Source organism: Diabrotica undecimpunctata, chromosome 2 (genome assembly GCF_040954645.1).
Source record: "Diabrotica undecimpunctata isolate CICGRU chromosome 2, icDiaUnde3, whole genome shotgun sequence".
Lineage (NCBI taxonomy): Eukaryota > Metazoa > Arthropoda > Insecta > Coleoptera > Chrysomelidae > Diabrotica > Diabrotica undecimpunctata.
Window position 1 is genome coordinate 163583554 of NC_092804.1, and position 16646 is coordinate 163600199.

General features: G+C 33.2%; 1 protein-coding gene across 1 annotated transcript; it reads right to left on the reverse strand.

The window, feature by feature from the left end:
* Positions 1-6446: 6446 nt before the first annotated feature.
* LOC140435160 (uncharacterized) lies at positions 6447-15080 on the reverse strand. Its single transcript, XM_072523913.1, has 2 exons — positions 14175-15080; positions 6447-9150 (listed from the first exon to the last, which is right to left on the reverse strand). Exons 1-2 carry the CDS (start codon positions 14189-14191, stop codon positions 7224-7226), a joined length of 1944 nt encoding a protein of 647 aa, XP_072380014.1. The 5' UTR covers positions 14192-15080; the 3' UTR covers positions 6447-7223.
* Between the last annotated feature and the right edge of the window lie 1566 nt (positions 15081-16646).

A 16646-nucleotide genomic window follows, 5' to 3' on the forward strand; every position in this document is an offset into this window, starting at 1 on the left:
TGATAATACAACAAATTATTGGAAATGCAAAATAATCTAAATGCATCTGGTGATTCTTTCAAAGCTTACCGATGCTTTTACTTTTATTACTTTACAACCTTTTATTGCAGTAATTTTGTCGTTTTTGAGCACTTCTAGCTTGAATATTTGAAAAGTAAGCAATGAAATTGAGGATTTCATATTTTATCATCCAATTTATCAATGGGACAGAAGATATTTGTTATAATTTGTGAAAAATCCGCTGAGATAACGTTCATATATTATCGTATAGTCAAGGACCGCGCGACTCGCGTTGGTGGCCTCTGAGGCTATATTCAACGTCAACGTGTTAATACTACAGTATTAAATATAAGCATTATTATGGTAATCGACTGGTAAATATTTCTTGCGAGTAAATAACTATTAACTGACCTGCAAGTTCCTGTATATAAATTGATACTTCAAATATATACCCTATAAAGGATTTCGTTGGATATGTGGACCAAAATAACAGGTCTCAAAGGTTTATTTAGTACATTACATATTGCCATTCATATTTATTTTGTACGTACGCACGGTTTTATTATTGACCAAATAAACCATGAAATCAGTTTCAAACATAAAACGCATCCGGATCAGTATTTATTGTCAACAGTGAATATGTTATTTATCTATTACTGACAAACAAGTTTCGAATAGTCGTATAACGTTCAATTTCATAGTTTCATGTCAACTAACCAACGACCAAGCCGTCGATACACCCTAATATCTAGAGGGCTATTGTCACGATATAACAATTTGGAGTATTAAAGGATACGTCAGACATTACAAACAAAACGTCGAAACAGGATCGGCGTTAAAGGTCTGTATGTACAGCTGTTGATATATTATTTTATTTATATAAACATTTATTGTTTTATTATTATTTATATAACTATTTCCAAGTCAAAATGTATAAATATAGAAGCTCATATCAGAACATCTGCATTTTTTTTCACCCACATTCTGAGTTATTTTATACTAATACCAAAATTACACATAATCACTAAGCATATCTTATCTTACTTACTTTTTCTTCTTCTTGTTCCTCTTTATAAGCAATTTTGCTTGTTCATTGGCGGATTAATATTTCTATGAGAGGTTTGCCGATTGGTGACTTATCTCTTGCTATTTTGACGATACGGGTCTCCTCCATTCTGCTTATGTGGTTATTCCATTCATTTGTTCTATTTTGTCTTCTTCTTAGGGTGCCTATCCGTTCCGAACGTTGGCGATCATTCTGGCTATGATGAGTCTGTTGGTTGCTATACGAAATAGCTGTATTGAGGTCTTTCTATACCATGCTCTCAGGTTAGCAAGCCAGGATATTCTTCTTCGTCCTTCGTCCTTTTTCCTTTAATTTTACTTTGCAAAATGCATTGAAGGAGCACGTATCTGCCTTAATTTCTCATTAAATGTCCCAAGTACTGCAGCTTACGGCTCTTCACGATGTTGACCAAATCCGCAGTTATGTTCATCCTCCGTAGTACTTCTTCGTTGGTGACTTTTTCTGTCAATGGTATCTTCAGGATCCTTCTGTATGACCATAGATCAAAAGCCTGAAGTTTTGATAGAGTTTCCGCCTTCAATGTCCACGTTTCTACTCCGTAAAGAAGCACTGAGTACACATAACATTTAAGGAGCCTTATTTTTGTTTCTAGGGTGAGATCAAGGCTCTTGAACACAGAACTCATACTCGAGAATGCACTTGTTGCCTTTCCGATGCGACATTTAATCTTTTGGATATTGTCCCAAACTCAATAATTATAGTTACCAAGTAGTGGTATTGTGAGACACGTTCAATTCTCATTTGGTTCACATACAGATTTGCTCCAGTTAGGTTTTCCTTGCTGATGATCATTAGCTTTGTTTTGCTGGTGTTTATATCTAGTCCATATTTTCTAGTTGTTTCCGTTATTTTATTCATTAAGTTTTGCACCCTTCTATGGTATTGGTAAACACTATTGTATCATCTGCATACCGCAGGTTATTGAGCTTGACTCCATTGATTGAGATGCCTTCATCAATATCTTTTAGAGCCTCTTCAAAAATATGCTACGAGTACAGATTAAATATCAGTGGTGAAATTATGCACCCCTGTCTCACTCCCTTTAAGATTTTGGCCTCATCTGTATATTCCCCATCTATTCGGAGTACCGCTGATTGATTCCAATACAGGTTAGCTCTCATTTTTAAGCCTTTTCTGTCCATCCCTGTCCTCTTCAATCCCCCGTCAATCAGGCATGCAAAAACATTACAGCTGACATCTCTATATTTCTGAAACAATACCTGCAGGCTAAATTAGGCTTATGTCGTACCAACGGCGTTCACAAATCCAAACTGACTGGACGCAATTCTTTTGTGGATGACTTTTAAAAACAGTTTCAGCAGATGACTGATTAGGCTTATGGTCCTACAATCTTCACAAACTTTTGCTCCTGGTTTTTTGGGCAATGATACGAACTCCGATTGGAGCCACTCTACTGGTATTTTTCCTGCCTTGTATATTTCAATAAATATTTCAGTTATTTTTTTTTTATTTGTTTTGCATCTAATAGCTTCAACAGTTCTGCAGAAATTTCATCAAGTCCCGGTGCCTTTCCTTTCATTTGTCTGAGCTGCCGTTATTTTTTCTGGTAGGATTTTGGGACCTGAATTTTCTTCTATTTTATATCCATCGATTTATACATTGTACGTTACATTTGCTTCTAATGTCTTCACTTCTCTTTCGATCTCTCAGCGTATTACCAATAATTCTTCTCAGTACTCTCACCTCACCCGTTTCCAGTAGCCTTTGCGTTGTGGCTGTGTCAGGTCTTGTTTCTGAGGCATAAATGCTGGTCTCTTATCGAATATCTGGCTTACGGTTAGTAAAAATGTATTTTCGCCAAATTATTTTTCTGTCCAGATGCATTCCTAAATATTTTCATCATCATCTTCAGGTCATCAAATATGATTGTTCATTTAAAGTTGTGAACATGTTTCTTTGCGAAGAGAGGATGTAGAGTGTGTTGATTTTGCATCGTTTGCTCTTATGCCTCATTTCCACAAATACTTTTGAATTTTATTTGAACTGGTTTGAAGCTGCCTTGATTCCTTTTTTGTATTCTTATTTGAAGTAATAATAGCTGTATTATTTGCAAAAGGAGCCACTATAACAATCAGAATAGTATAAATATGATTGTTATAAATTAGATACAAGATTGATCCTAGAATCTGTATCTTGTAATACTTCTGATTTATTCGGGTTTAGGAAAGAGTTTTCATTGTCTTGCCGGATAAGGGAATATCTATTAGATTAACAGAATTTTAGATCCCGCAAAGGAGAATATGGGAGTAGTTTCGTTATTTTATATAATAGTGTCATACTTTGTCGAATGCTTTTGTCATGTCAATAAAGACTGCAGTGCAATAGGGTTTTTCATTGAAATTATTGTGTCTTAGTTACTATTTTATGGTCTTGTTCTATAGCGCAAGATTATTACGAAACCTAAATTGATGGTCCGGATTTAGATCCGGCTAGTGTTTTTTTCAGCCTGTTAACATATAGTTTCTCAACAACAACAACTAGAAACAACTTTGCATCCAGAGAAGCAATACTCAGTTTGCAGATCCCGGTTCAAAGCTGAAGGGATATAAAATAATTGTTGTATATGTGTGTTATCGACTTCGAAAAGGCCTTTGACCAGGTCACTTACGATAAACTGATAGGTGTCTTGAAACAGGTGGGAATTGACGACCAAGATCTCCGTATTATCAAAAATTTGTATAGGCGTTAATATGTAAACATACGTACTGGTCAGAATACAACGGAAGCAATGGAAATACGACGTGGAGTGAAGTAGGGTGTATTATAAATATCGCCTCTACTTTTTAATATCTACTCTGAATTTATTTTTAAAAAAGCCTTAGATGAATATGCAGGCATTAAAATCAAAGGGATTAATTTCAACAATCTCGGCATACGAAAGCATACGAAACGGTACTGATTGCATCCAATAAAAAAAATTGCAACGATTTATAAATAGGGTGACCAAAACATGTGTTGAATATAGGCTAAAGCTTAACACTTATGATTATGTTTAACACTTAGGCTAATATAAAACTTATGGTTGTCATCAAAACAGAGTTTTGCTGACAATGAACATCAGAGCGTATGGAATAGAGTTAGAAAGAATCCGCAATATCACCTATTTGGGCACTAATAAAAGACGCCTTCTATAAACTAAAGAACATTCTCATTAATAGAGATATTACTGTAAACCTTAAAATCAGATTAATACGCTGCTACGTATTCTCCACATTTCTGTATAACATGGAGAGTTAGACTCTTAACGAAGTTAAAATATCATTGTAATTGATATTAAAATACATAATAATATTAAATTAATTAAAAAAGTATTTTTATTTATAAATTTATTTATAAAATGTGATTTGAATTTTTGACTCCGATGGGAGTCATCTGCACCTGGCTAAGAATTTCTATTGTATCGCTGACTGGCTCCGATCGGCACAAGGCAAATTGAAGCGTTTTTTCAGAAAAATAATTATAGACCGAAATTTTAGAAAAAATAAGCTTTTTTTTATAAAATACAGAAAGATTCACATATTGATTTGATTTTGATTCTCATATGAGCAATTTCAAAGCATTCAACACAAAATCTGGGTTGATCAGGATATTTTTTGCATTTATGTATTGTCTGCTTTCTAATTTTGTTTTCAAAGCATATTTTTTTTGTCCCTTATTAACTATAGGAATTTTTTAAATACTATGTCCGGAGGCAGGAATATTTCTTGTTTTTCACAGTTTAAAGGACAGGCATACTTTCCGTCATTTTGAATCACAAAACTACTAGAAAAAAGAACTGGTAAAATTTTTTGATACTTTGAGTCCTCACTCACACCCTGATAAACATTTACTACCGTCGGCGTCGTAGTAAGTAAAATATACCGTCTTAAAAATGAACGGGTTTGTCCCCGATCGGAGTCATGCGCACCTAGCAAACGACGACTTTGACTCCGACCGGAGTCATGCGCAAGCGAAAGTGTTAAGGCCTTTGAGATGTGGATTTACCGACGAATATTGCGGATAAGTAGGGTTGATCGAATAACAAATGAAATAAGTAGATAATAAAAAGTTACAATATTTTGGCCAAGTCATGAGACATCCAGAGATGTATATACTTCTAGATCTTATAATACAAGGCAAGATCGTCTAAAGAAGTGGCATGGGCCGAAGAAAAACATCCTGGCTCCGAAATCTCTGACAGTGGTATCAAGAGACATCCGCTAATCTATTTCGAGTTGCCGTAAATAAAGGGATAATTGCCAATATTATCACAAACGTTCGATAATCAGACAGGGTACTAAAAGAAGAAGAAGTTTTTTTAATAAAACTAGGGATTTTGTTTTTTCATGTTGTAATATATTATATTTTAATATTGTATTTGTAAGCCTTCATGTCAAAACAATGTAGCATTTCACAAATCTCCTTTATTCCCAGCAATCATGACGTGCGTTTTCTGAATGATATATTATTTTTATTTCCTTATTTGGTTATTACTGTTATTTTTACTTGTTTTGTCACCCTATCTAATATAAATTTAAATATTGTTGGACTTAATGAGTCTTATTATTTGATTACAGTTTTTATTTCGATAAATTGTATTGTTTACGTGTAGGTTATATTATAATTCTATTACTAAAACTCACTAAGTAGTTGTAGTTCTCTAGTTTAATTAGTGTAAGCTCAGTTTAAGGAACTGTCCCTAACCCTGTTATCATTAAAACACTAAAACGTTTTAGATTTCTTAAAAGGTGACCTAAGAGTCTCTGAAACGTTTCAGGGACTAAAAGGTTAAATGTAATATTTAATTATTAATAAATAACAAGAACATAAATAACATATAAGTATATATGTCTTGGTACAATATGTAAAATACAGATTAATAAAAAAAAAATAATTTTGAAAACAACTTCCAAATTGAAAGTCAAATCATCAATAAAATAATTCCAATTCGAGAATTTAAGTTCGTTTTTAATAATCACATGGTTCTTGCAAATTTATTTCCTTACGAATTAGTTAGTAAACAAGACAAAATACGTCACAATAACACAGTTTCAGAACAAAATTAAACTAAAGATATATTTTTACCGATAACTCATTTACCGATATAGCTCCGATAACCGATACAGCTCCGAAGTCCTGCTCTGTATAGATCAAAACAACATATCAACGCAAGGGGTAAGCAGTCGGGTTTTCGCGTGCATTGTAAACAAAATTCCCACAAAACGAGGCAAATCAAATCACCGAATGACCCAAGAGAATTATTCACCTAATTCGGAATCAATTTTCTGCTATATTCGGTTATCAACTAAATGTAAGCTTGAGCACGCCAACTTAAACACGCATCATTCTAAAGCTGGTCTTATACCTTTCTAGAACAGTCGTAGGATAGACTTTGGCAATATAAAACTTTTATCAAAAGAGTTGTAGCTATTGTAATGGATCGGGAAGAGATTTGTAACACTAATTTAAACACTCCGAGAATTTTGACGATTATTTATTTTATTTCAACTAACATCGATTTTTGAGAGGAGGTGTGATCAAACGCGTTGACTGGTTAACTGACTTTTCTCTACTAACTATCTATTTTTATTACTTGACTGAGATTTCATATTGTTTGTTGGATCATTGACGTTACTATCAGAATTTATATTTTCTATTATTTTAATGAGCAAAGTTCAGTAAGCGTCCAAATGTTATTTACTTTTCTATTGAAGTTTAAACAAGAAATTAGTTGCAGTTAAATAAAAAATATTTTGACTGTAATTTCCTAATAAGATATAAAATGATTATATTCCCTTAACAAAGGAAATTTGTTATTGTTTATTCTTTAATAATAGTAATGTTTAATTTAAATGATGATAGGAAAAGTTGCTCTGTGCTGATTAGTTAAATAAGGACATTGGCGTAACCGAAATAGTGTCGTTTCATTACACCTTCCCCCTTAACAAAAATTTTCTTAAAATTTTTCAAGTATCGAAAATACAAAATACAAAATAATACAATTTTATAATTGTGAAGACGATAATACAATAAATACATATATAAGTGTGTATACTATATTATTAGGTTTTAACATATTTACATTTGTGAATATATATATAGGGTTTTTTTTTCTATTAGATATGGCGGAAAATTGTCAATCCGTGTTAGTTTTTAGCGAGGCGATTCTATCGCTTCTTCGTAACTTAGGTGAGATTGTTATAGTACCATTATTGCTAGTGCTTGGGTTTGAAGCTAATTCAAAAGATAAAGGTAAAGATTCTTGTCTAGAATTCTTAATTTCTTTACAATAGTTAAAAGTTATGCAATTTGATATGCATCCGGTATCATGACTATGTTTGTGATGCTTCTTGCAATATCTGTATAGTCTGTATAATAAGTATATACCGAAAATTTTTATTAAAGTTAATAAGAAGTATAAAAAGTATGAATTATGAAGGATTTGTATAGGACTATTTGCTTCTTGTTCTACTTCGTTAATTGTGTTTTTTAAAACCTCTAATTTATGGCTTGCTATGTTAAGGTTTTCTCTATCTAATATGTGGCTGGGACTTACATATAGAGTGGTTAAGTTGAACTTTATACTACTGTTACAACAGTCGTCTTGTAGTATATTTATAGTTGGTAAAACTGATTTTGTGACGCTTTGAAAGGACGTTGACTTATAAGAAGATAGTATTGTGGAGCTTGTGTAGACTTTACAGTCTGCATTAAGAGTTAGTATGCCAGTACGAGATATCATGTGATCTTCCGGTCTGTTATTTTTGCACTGAACGGTTACTGAGATTGGTTTGGGTAAAATAAATAACCAAGTATTTCTTTTTAAGAGAGGATACCAAGTGTCAGTGTAGAATTGAGATATTCGGATGTCGCATGAATAGGGAATTTTTGTTGGTGAAAACAACATATCTGTTTCACAAGAGGCTCTTGAATAAGTAGAATATATCGGGTAATGATGAATGCATATGAGATCTTCAGTGGAGAGCTTTTTACAAGCATCAAGATTGTCTAGATTAGAGTATGTTGATTTTGATTCTGATATTGCGAGATAATTAAATCGAGGTAGAATGAATACATGTTGTAGTGCATTATTAACTGTAGGAAGTGGAATGAGTTTAAAAAGTTGGAAAGGTAGTTGACTCACGAGAGGCATTTTTACAATAAAAATTACCTTCGTATCGGAAAAGTAATGTTGAACATCGACTAAGCCTAAGAGTTCTAAGATATTCTGCTTTTCCAGCGGTAAAGGGTAAGCTGTAGAAGGAGGTATTTGAGGTAAAGTCTTGGTTAATTCTAATAAATATTGCTGAGGACTTAAGATAATAGGATGAAGTTGGTTTGTCTTAGAGAAAATAATAGCGTTAATAATGTTGCTATATTCGTTATTGACTTCGCTAATTAGGAGAGTGATTAGGGATAAGTGTTCGTCAATCACTTGTTTTAGGTTTAATTGAAAGATATTTTTGGAGTTATCTTGCGTTAGCTTCTGGATTGTTCTGAAGTTTTTGTCAAATATGTTATTATTACGTTCAACATTCGTAATAGAAGAATTAAAGTTAGAAATCGTGGTCTGTACGATTTGAATTTGATCTTTGAGGAGAGTAATCAAGTGTTTGTCGTTTGACTCTACTTTGTTAATGGCAGCATCGTAATATTCGGCATCATTATGATCTAGGGTACCGAATAAGGTTTTAAAAACAGTTCCAATGCCATCGATGATGCCTCTTTTGACTCGCGTGGTATGGGCTAAGTCTTGAAGAACTTTGTCCTTTTCATGAATAGCAGGTGCAAGTTGTTCAATAACTAAGAGCGATGTGTTACATAAAGAAAGTGAATTAAGGGAGTTATGCATACATATTTCTTTAGTTTTTCTTAAATTACTATCAATTAATTTTAGCTTATTCTTAAAGGAATCTAAATTTAAATAAGTTACCAATTTCCAAGATGATTCATAAAAGTTTACATGAGCTACGTGGTCATAGTATATTCCAGGTGATGGTTCTATTTCTTTGATATCTATTAATTGATTGTTTCCATGGCTTGCATAAATTAAGTATGCAATCCTAAAACAAAGATAATTTAATTGGATCAATTTGAATGTGCAATTTTTATTCTGTCATTGTGTACTTTTACTCTCTTGTTTTTTATGAGCAGTGTAGAATTTACTGGAGAATTTATTTCGATTATTTTATAAGGTCCCGTATATCGTTGTGATAATTTTTTTGAACGGTTTGTGTATGACCGGTTGTTTTCTAAATAAACCATGTCATTTATTTGAAAGGTTACATTTTTACATTTCTTATCATAGTAGGATTTGTTAACTTCCTTTGATTTAATTAAATTTTCTCGAGCGATTTGGTTACTTCTTTGTAATTTTATTCTTAAGTCGTCTAGGTAATCATCATATGAGTACTTGAATTCTGGGGTTTTATTAAGTTCCGAAGGAATATTGGGTTTAGTTCCGAAAACTAATTCGTATGGAGAGAACTTTGTAGAGGTATGAGTAGAAGAATTATACGAAAATGTTGCAAAATCTAACCAATCATCCCAATCAGTTTGATCTTGATTGACGTAATGTTTTAAATAATCTGCTAGAGTAGCATGTGATCTTTCTAAAGCTCCGTTGGTTTGAGGGTGATAAGCTGTGGTGGTAAGATTTTTTATTTTAAATAACTTAGATACCTCGTGGAAGAGTTGGGATGTGAAATCGCGTCCTTGATCGGTTAGTATAGCTTCTGGAATTCCGAAATTACAAATAAATCGATGGACAAGTATATTGGCTATAGTTACGGCTTCGTGATTTGGAATAGGATAAATCTGAGAGAATTTCGTAAGGTCATCTTGTAAGGTAAGAATAAATCTATTGCCTGACATAGACATAGGAAGAGGACCCACGATATCTAATGATATACGTTCGAATGGTTTTTCTGAGGTAGTTGTAATTTGCATAGGCTCTTTATTTTTTTTGCGGATTAGCTTATTTTTCTGACATGATTCACAATTTTTTATATAAGTTTTTATATCTTCCTTCATCTTTTCCCATTTGTAAGTTTGTTTTATCCGACTGTATGTTTTGTGAAATCCTGAGTGACCTGAGGTAGGATTTGCATGGCACTCCTGAAGTATTTTTGGTATGATATCCGTATTCGGTTTAATCAAGACGTCATGGTGTATATGTATTTCGATTAAAGTTTCTTTAAAAATGAATCTTAACATTGTCCTCAACTTTTTGAAGTTTAATTGGTCGAAACTTGAACTGCTTCTTGGTATATTAAAGGATTTGATGTTGTCATTGATTAGAATATCTTTTAATTTCATCAGTAAGTTAAAGGTTATCTCATAGTCAGCCTTTTCCCAATGAAATTCTTTATGAATTAGATAGAAAACTTTCTGATTATTGGTTTCTATTATTTTTATATCTCCTATTTGCAAGTTCGAGCTTAAGAGTTCTGGTTTGGGATTAAAAGATTTCTGTAAGTCCAACAGAGGTTTTCCTGTGAATTCTAAATCACGGGATAGAAGAATTACGTGATTATTAGTGGTACCTGTATCTAAGAAGGACGTGCTATGTTCATATAGATTGTTATTAAGAATTAGACTAGTCTGAAAAGCGTTTAAAAAGTCACTATAAGTTTGTGAAGGCTCTGGATCGTTTTTTATTATATGAATGTCAGTAGCTTCTTCAGGTGGTTTAATTCGACTAAGGGCATCAGCTACCTTATTGGATTTACCGGTTGTATACATGATCTCATAATCGTATTCCTCTAATAGTAATCGCCATCGGACAAGACGAGAGCTTGGATCTTTAGCGTTAAAAAGTCATGTTAGGGGACGATGATCAGTATAAATTTTGAATTTTCTTCCGTACAGATAAGTCCGAAAATGATTAACGGCCCATATTATTGCCAAACATTCTTTTTCAGTGGTGCTGTAGTTTGATTCGGCCCTATTTAGAGTTCTGCTAGCAAAAGAAATTGGTTTATCCTCCTTAGGATTACCTTGAGAAAGAACTGCTCCTATAGCATAGTTGCTTGCATCTGTTGTCAAGATGAAAGGTTTTTCGAAATCAGGATATTGAAGTATAGGCTTCGAGGTTAGTGCCAATTTTAATTTCTCGAAAGCATCTTGTTGGGAACTGGTCCAATTAAAAATCGTATCCTTTTTTAGTAAATTTGTTAGAGGTTGAGATACTTTGCTAAAATTCGGGATGAATCGACGGTAATAGCCAACAAATCCAAGGAAAGAACGGATATCTTTCACATTCTTAGGAGTAGGGTAATTTAATACGGCACTAATTTTCCCAGGGTCGGGTTGAACACCGTCTGTGGTTATAGAATGACCTAAATACATAACTTCTTTCCGAAGGAATTCACATTTTTCCGGTTGGAGTTTCAGGTTAAACTCAGAGAGTCTTTTAAAAACCTCACGTAATCGTCGATTATGTGTCTCCAAATCTCCCGCATGTATGACTATATCGTCAAGGTACACAAAGCAACGATAGTTTTGGATACCAGCGAGAACCGTGTTCATTAGCCTTTGAAAAGTAGCAGGGGAATTTTTTAGACCAAATGGAAGTCTCTTAAATTGATAATGTCCTGAAGGGACGGAAAATCCTGTTTTTGGAGCATCATCAGGGTCCATTTTAATCTGATGGAAACCTGATGCTAGATCTAGGGTTGAAAAATACTTAGAATGTCCTAACTGATCTAAAATATCAATTATATTAGGAAGAGGATATGAGTCTCCTACGCTAATTTCGTTCAATTTTCTGTAGTCTATTACGAGTCGCCATTTTTTTTCGCCGGAGGCGGAAATTTTCTTTGGAACAATCCATACAGGTGAATTCCAAGCGGAAGTATAAGGTTCGATAATATCGTGATTAAGCATTGATTTAATTTGTTTGTTGACTTCAGCCTTATGTATCTCGGGATACCTATAAGTTTTTACATTAATAGGAGTATTGGAAGTGGTAGGAATTTGATGCATGATAGCGTCAGTACATGTTAGTTTATCACCTTCTAAAAAGAAAATGTCATTATATTCGGAACATATTTCGATAAGAGATGTTTTTTCTTCAGAATTTAGATGCTCTATTTTGAGGTTTTGGGTAAGCAGATTAAGTCGATTGGAATTACAGTTAGAAGATTCAGGAGAGCATATTGCTATACTCTGAGAATTAGAGTTGGATTCGAAAGGTTCAAGATTTAATTGCAAATCTGAGATTTTAATGGATTTTTCGGTAGTATTCAAAATGGACGTTAAAGCTTGATTATGATTGTTTACGGAAACTAAACTTTCGCAGAGGTAAACTCCTTCCAATATTTCTAATTTGGGAATAATACCTTGTCGAGTTTTCGGGGTGTTAAGTACGTTAATTTTAATAACTTGTTCGCATCTTGGGGATATAATGATAGGAAACTGAGAGTTAGGCCATTTAGGATTAGTCCCTAAATTATCTAGGTTATTATGGTCAGCTGTATTGGGATCGGAATTACTTCCTAATGGTTGGTTAGTGGTAGATGAGTAGATATGATAAAGAGGTATTCTAAAATCATTAGTCAAGATCAAATAATCTTCCTCGTAACTAAGATTTTTAGAAAATGTTCTCAGAAAATCGTTGCCAATTATGCCATCGAAGGTTATAGGAAAGTTATTAGGAACTGCATGAAAAGTAAACGTTTGGTTTTGAAGAAAAGGTAATGTAAAATGAGAATAGCAGATAGTTTTAATATTACTATCAGAATTACAATCAATTCCTTTAAGTGTTATGGGTGCATCTTCATAACAAGGAGTGTCAGTTTTTAAATTTTCAAGTTTAATTAAAGAAATAGTGGCACCTGTGTCCAATAAGAATTTGCATTTAGATTTTAGTTCTGGTATGTCGAGAAATAAATATGTTGTGATACCCTGAAAATTTAGGGTAGAGATGCGGCCTGAGTTATATTGGTGTTCCTTGTTGTGGCCGTTTCTTGACAAGGAACTGAAAAGTTTTTTGGGATCCGTTTGTCAGTTGAATTAGTGTCTCGTGGTTGATTATTATTTTGCCTAGCTTGATTATTATATTGTCTTTTACGACATTCATGAATTAAATGACCCAATTTTTTACAGTAGTTGCAAATTTTGGTATTAGGAGTATAGTCTGTATGACGAAAACTTTGTCTCTGGAAATTTTGGCTCTGATATGAGGTACTGGGCTGAGATTGGAAAGAATATTTATTTTGATATCGATTGTTACTATTGGAACTGGAACTAGAAGATTGGATTTTTAATCTACAATGTTGAGAAGTATGTCCGTTCTTGTTGCAATTGTGACAGTACTTGGGATTAGAATTACCTATGTTCTGGTACTTGAAAATTTCTGATTTCGATTTCAATTCCTGTTCTTCTATTAAAGCAATACTAATTGCATTTTCTAACGTAGTTGGTTTTCTAGCTTTTACTACTAGTGCTATTTCCTTGTTAAGGCCTAATAGGAATACATTAAGCGCTTGATTTTGCAGAATTTCTGTATGTACCGTTCGTTTTAGTTCATCTGGTTCGCTAATGGTACTGAGTAGCTTAACATAGCAGTCTTCTACTCGATTTGCAAAGGACATAACAGATTCAGTTTGATTCTGCCTACATGAATGTAGTTCGAGTTGCCATTGTCCTTCAGTTCTTTTGTCGGTATATCCGTCTAAAAGATGATTCTTTAAGCTAGTCCAATTTTGAAAATCTCTATTTTTAATTAGCATTCTTGCTTTACCACATATTTTAGTTTTAATTATTATAAATAAAAGATTTTTGTTGCTTTGGTCTACTAAAGACAAAGCCATAGTGCAATTATCAATGAATTCGTGAACTTTGTTTCGATCGCCATCGTATTTTATTAACATTTTTTCTGCCATCTCTAATGAGATATAATTACTAGTTGTCTGTACTGAATTAAGCATTTTTGGATTTGAATTGGAAAATAAAAGATATAAAATATAGTAACGGTATGAATATAAGTAGTGAAGAAAATGAAAGCAAAAAGAAAATAAAAGAAAATATGAAAATTATATGGTAACCAAAATCGTACAATTCAATAAAAATAATTTCGACTTACAGTATGAGAGTTTTCATTTTCTTGCAGATGTAGTTTTGGAGGTTCTGGATGCTCTGGGATGCTCTGGTATGATTTCTAGATGCTCTGGAGTTCTGGATGTTCTGGGATGCTTTGCTTTGATTTCTGGATGCTCTGGGATGCTCTGGTTTGAGTTCTAGATGCTCTGGAGTTCTGGATGTTCTGGGATGCTTTGCTTTTGATTTCTGGATGCTCTGGGATGCTCTGGTTTGATTTCTGGATGCTCTGGAGTTCTGGATGTTCTGAGATGCTTTGCTTTTGATTTCTGGATGCTCTGGGATGCTCTGGTTTGATTTCTGGATGCTCTGGAGGTTCAAAATTAGTGATGCTTCTTCCGGACCTAAGGGAACTCTAGGTATACTCTTTTTTCAGTATTTTTGACCTTATAAATCCCACTTCTGACACCAAAAATTTTATGTAATGGATCGGGAAGAGATTTGTAACACTAATTTAAACACTCCGAGAATTTTGACGATTATTTATTTTATTTCAACTAACATCGATTTTTGAGAGGAGGTGTGATCAAACGCGTTGACTGGTTAACTGACTTTTCTCTACTAACTATCTATTTTTATTACTTGACTGAGATTTCATATTGTTTGTTGGATCATTGACGTTACTATCAGAATTTATATTTTCTATTATTTTAATGAGCAAAGTTCAGTAAGCGTCCAAATGTTATTTACTTTTCTATTGAAGTTTAAACAAGAAATTAGTTGCAGTTAAATAAAAAATATTTTGACTGTAATTTCCTAATGAGATATAAAATGATTATATTCCCTTAACAAAGGAAATTTGTTATTGTTTATTCTTTAATAATAGTAATGTTTAATTTAAATGATGATAGGAAAAGTTGCTCTGTGCTGATTAGTTAAATAAGGACATTGGCGTAACAGAAATAGTGTCGTTTCATTACACTATATTTAAGAATATAATAAATAAAACTATCGATATATCTTCTCTCGAGGTATTTTTTCTGTGTCCAGATGCTGGTTATTATCATGCCAACATTAACCTAAATGTTTTCTCCGGCAGCTGCATTATAGTTCATTTAAAAATTATTGATAGTACAAATTTTATAGCAAAGATCTAAATAAGGATTGGTCAGTGCAGAAATAACGTAATACTTATACAATACCTTTTTATCTGAATTTTCACCCGACTTTTATGACCACTCCGACAAACCTCAAATACAATACATCATAAAATGCAAACGAGCAAAATCTGAGGGATTAGGTAATAACTGAAGCTTTAGTGAAGGATAACATAACGTTTTTTAATATAAAAAACTATAATGTCAAAAATGCAAAGAAGACATCAAAATAGGCACATACACATGGAACGTGAAAACCATGGTACAGGAAGGTAAAATTCATAATGCAATACAAGAAATGGCACACATGAAATTATATATTCTGAGAATAAGCGAAATGCGTTGGCCAGGTTCAGGACCCGCAAATATTGGGGAACACCGCGTTTACTATTCTGGAACAGATAGCGGCAAACATGAATTGGATGTCGACATTATATTGATAAAAGAAGTGGCAAAATCTGTTAACAATTTCATCCCAATCTCAGCAAGAGTGATGCTCATATAACTAAAAGCAAGATCAATCGACATCAATATAATTCAAGTGTATGCACCTACAACAGAAGGAACACAAGAAGAAATAGAAGAACTATACCATAGTAATAATCAAGTCGTGAAAAGGTATCTGCAGTTGGACCATGTGGCCTAGGAAACCGGAACGATCAATTAAAATCAATTAGGAATAATAAACACCTAATTTAAGCTACACCCAAGGAAACTGTACACCTGGAAATCTCCACAAGATTCTGTGGGAAGGATTGTAAGCAATCAGATTGATTACATGCTAGTAAATAAGAGGTATATGAACAGCTGTACATCTGTCAAAACATATCCAGGGCAGACATAAATTCTGATCATGTACCAGTTGTAGGTAATTTTAAAGTCAGAATGAAGGTTACAAGTAAGTCGATGAAGAATTATAATGTTAGAAAACTGAAGGATCCCAATGTTCGACTGAAGGTGAGTGAAAACCTCAATACAAAGGTGCTAAAATGCAGAAATGCAGGAACTATAAGGGAAAGTCTGACCATCATACAGAAACAAGAAACGGAAATCGTGGATTACTGATGAATTACTTGAACTTATAAATCAGAGAAGAAAAACAAAGAAAATCTTCAAGAATATAAGAGAATACATACCATCGTTAGAAGAAAAATAAGAGAAGCCAAAGAGAAACAAAAAATAGAACAATGTAAATAAATAGAGGAGTATCTGAGTCGATATGATAACTTCAATGTTCATCGAAAGGAAATAGCTGAAAAGTTCCGAAAACTCAACAGTGGAAAAATAACAGATGATGAAGGCAATCTTGCCATAACCAAAAAATATAAAAAGAAAGTATGGAAAGAATTTTTGGAGCAACT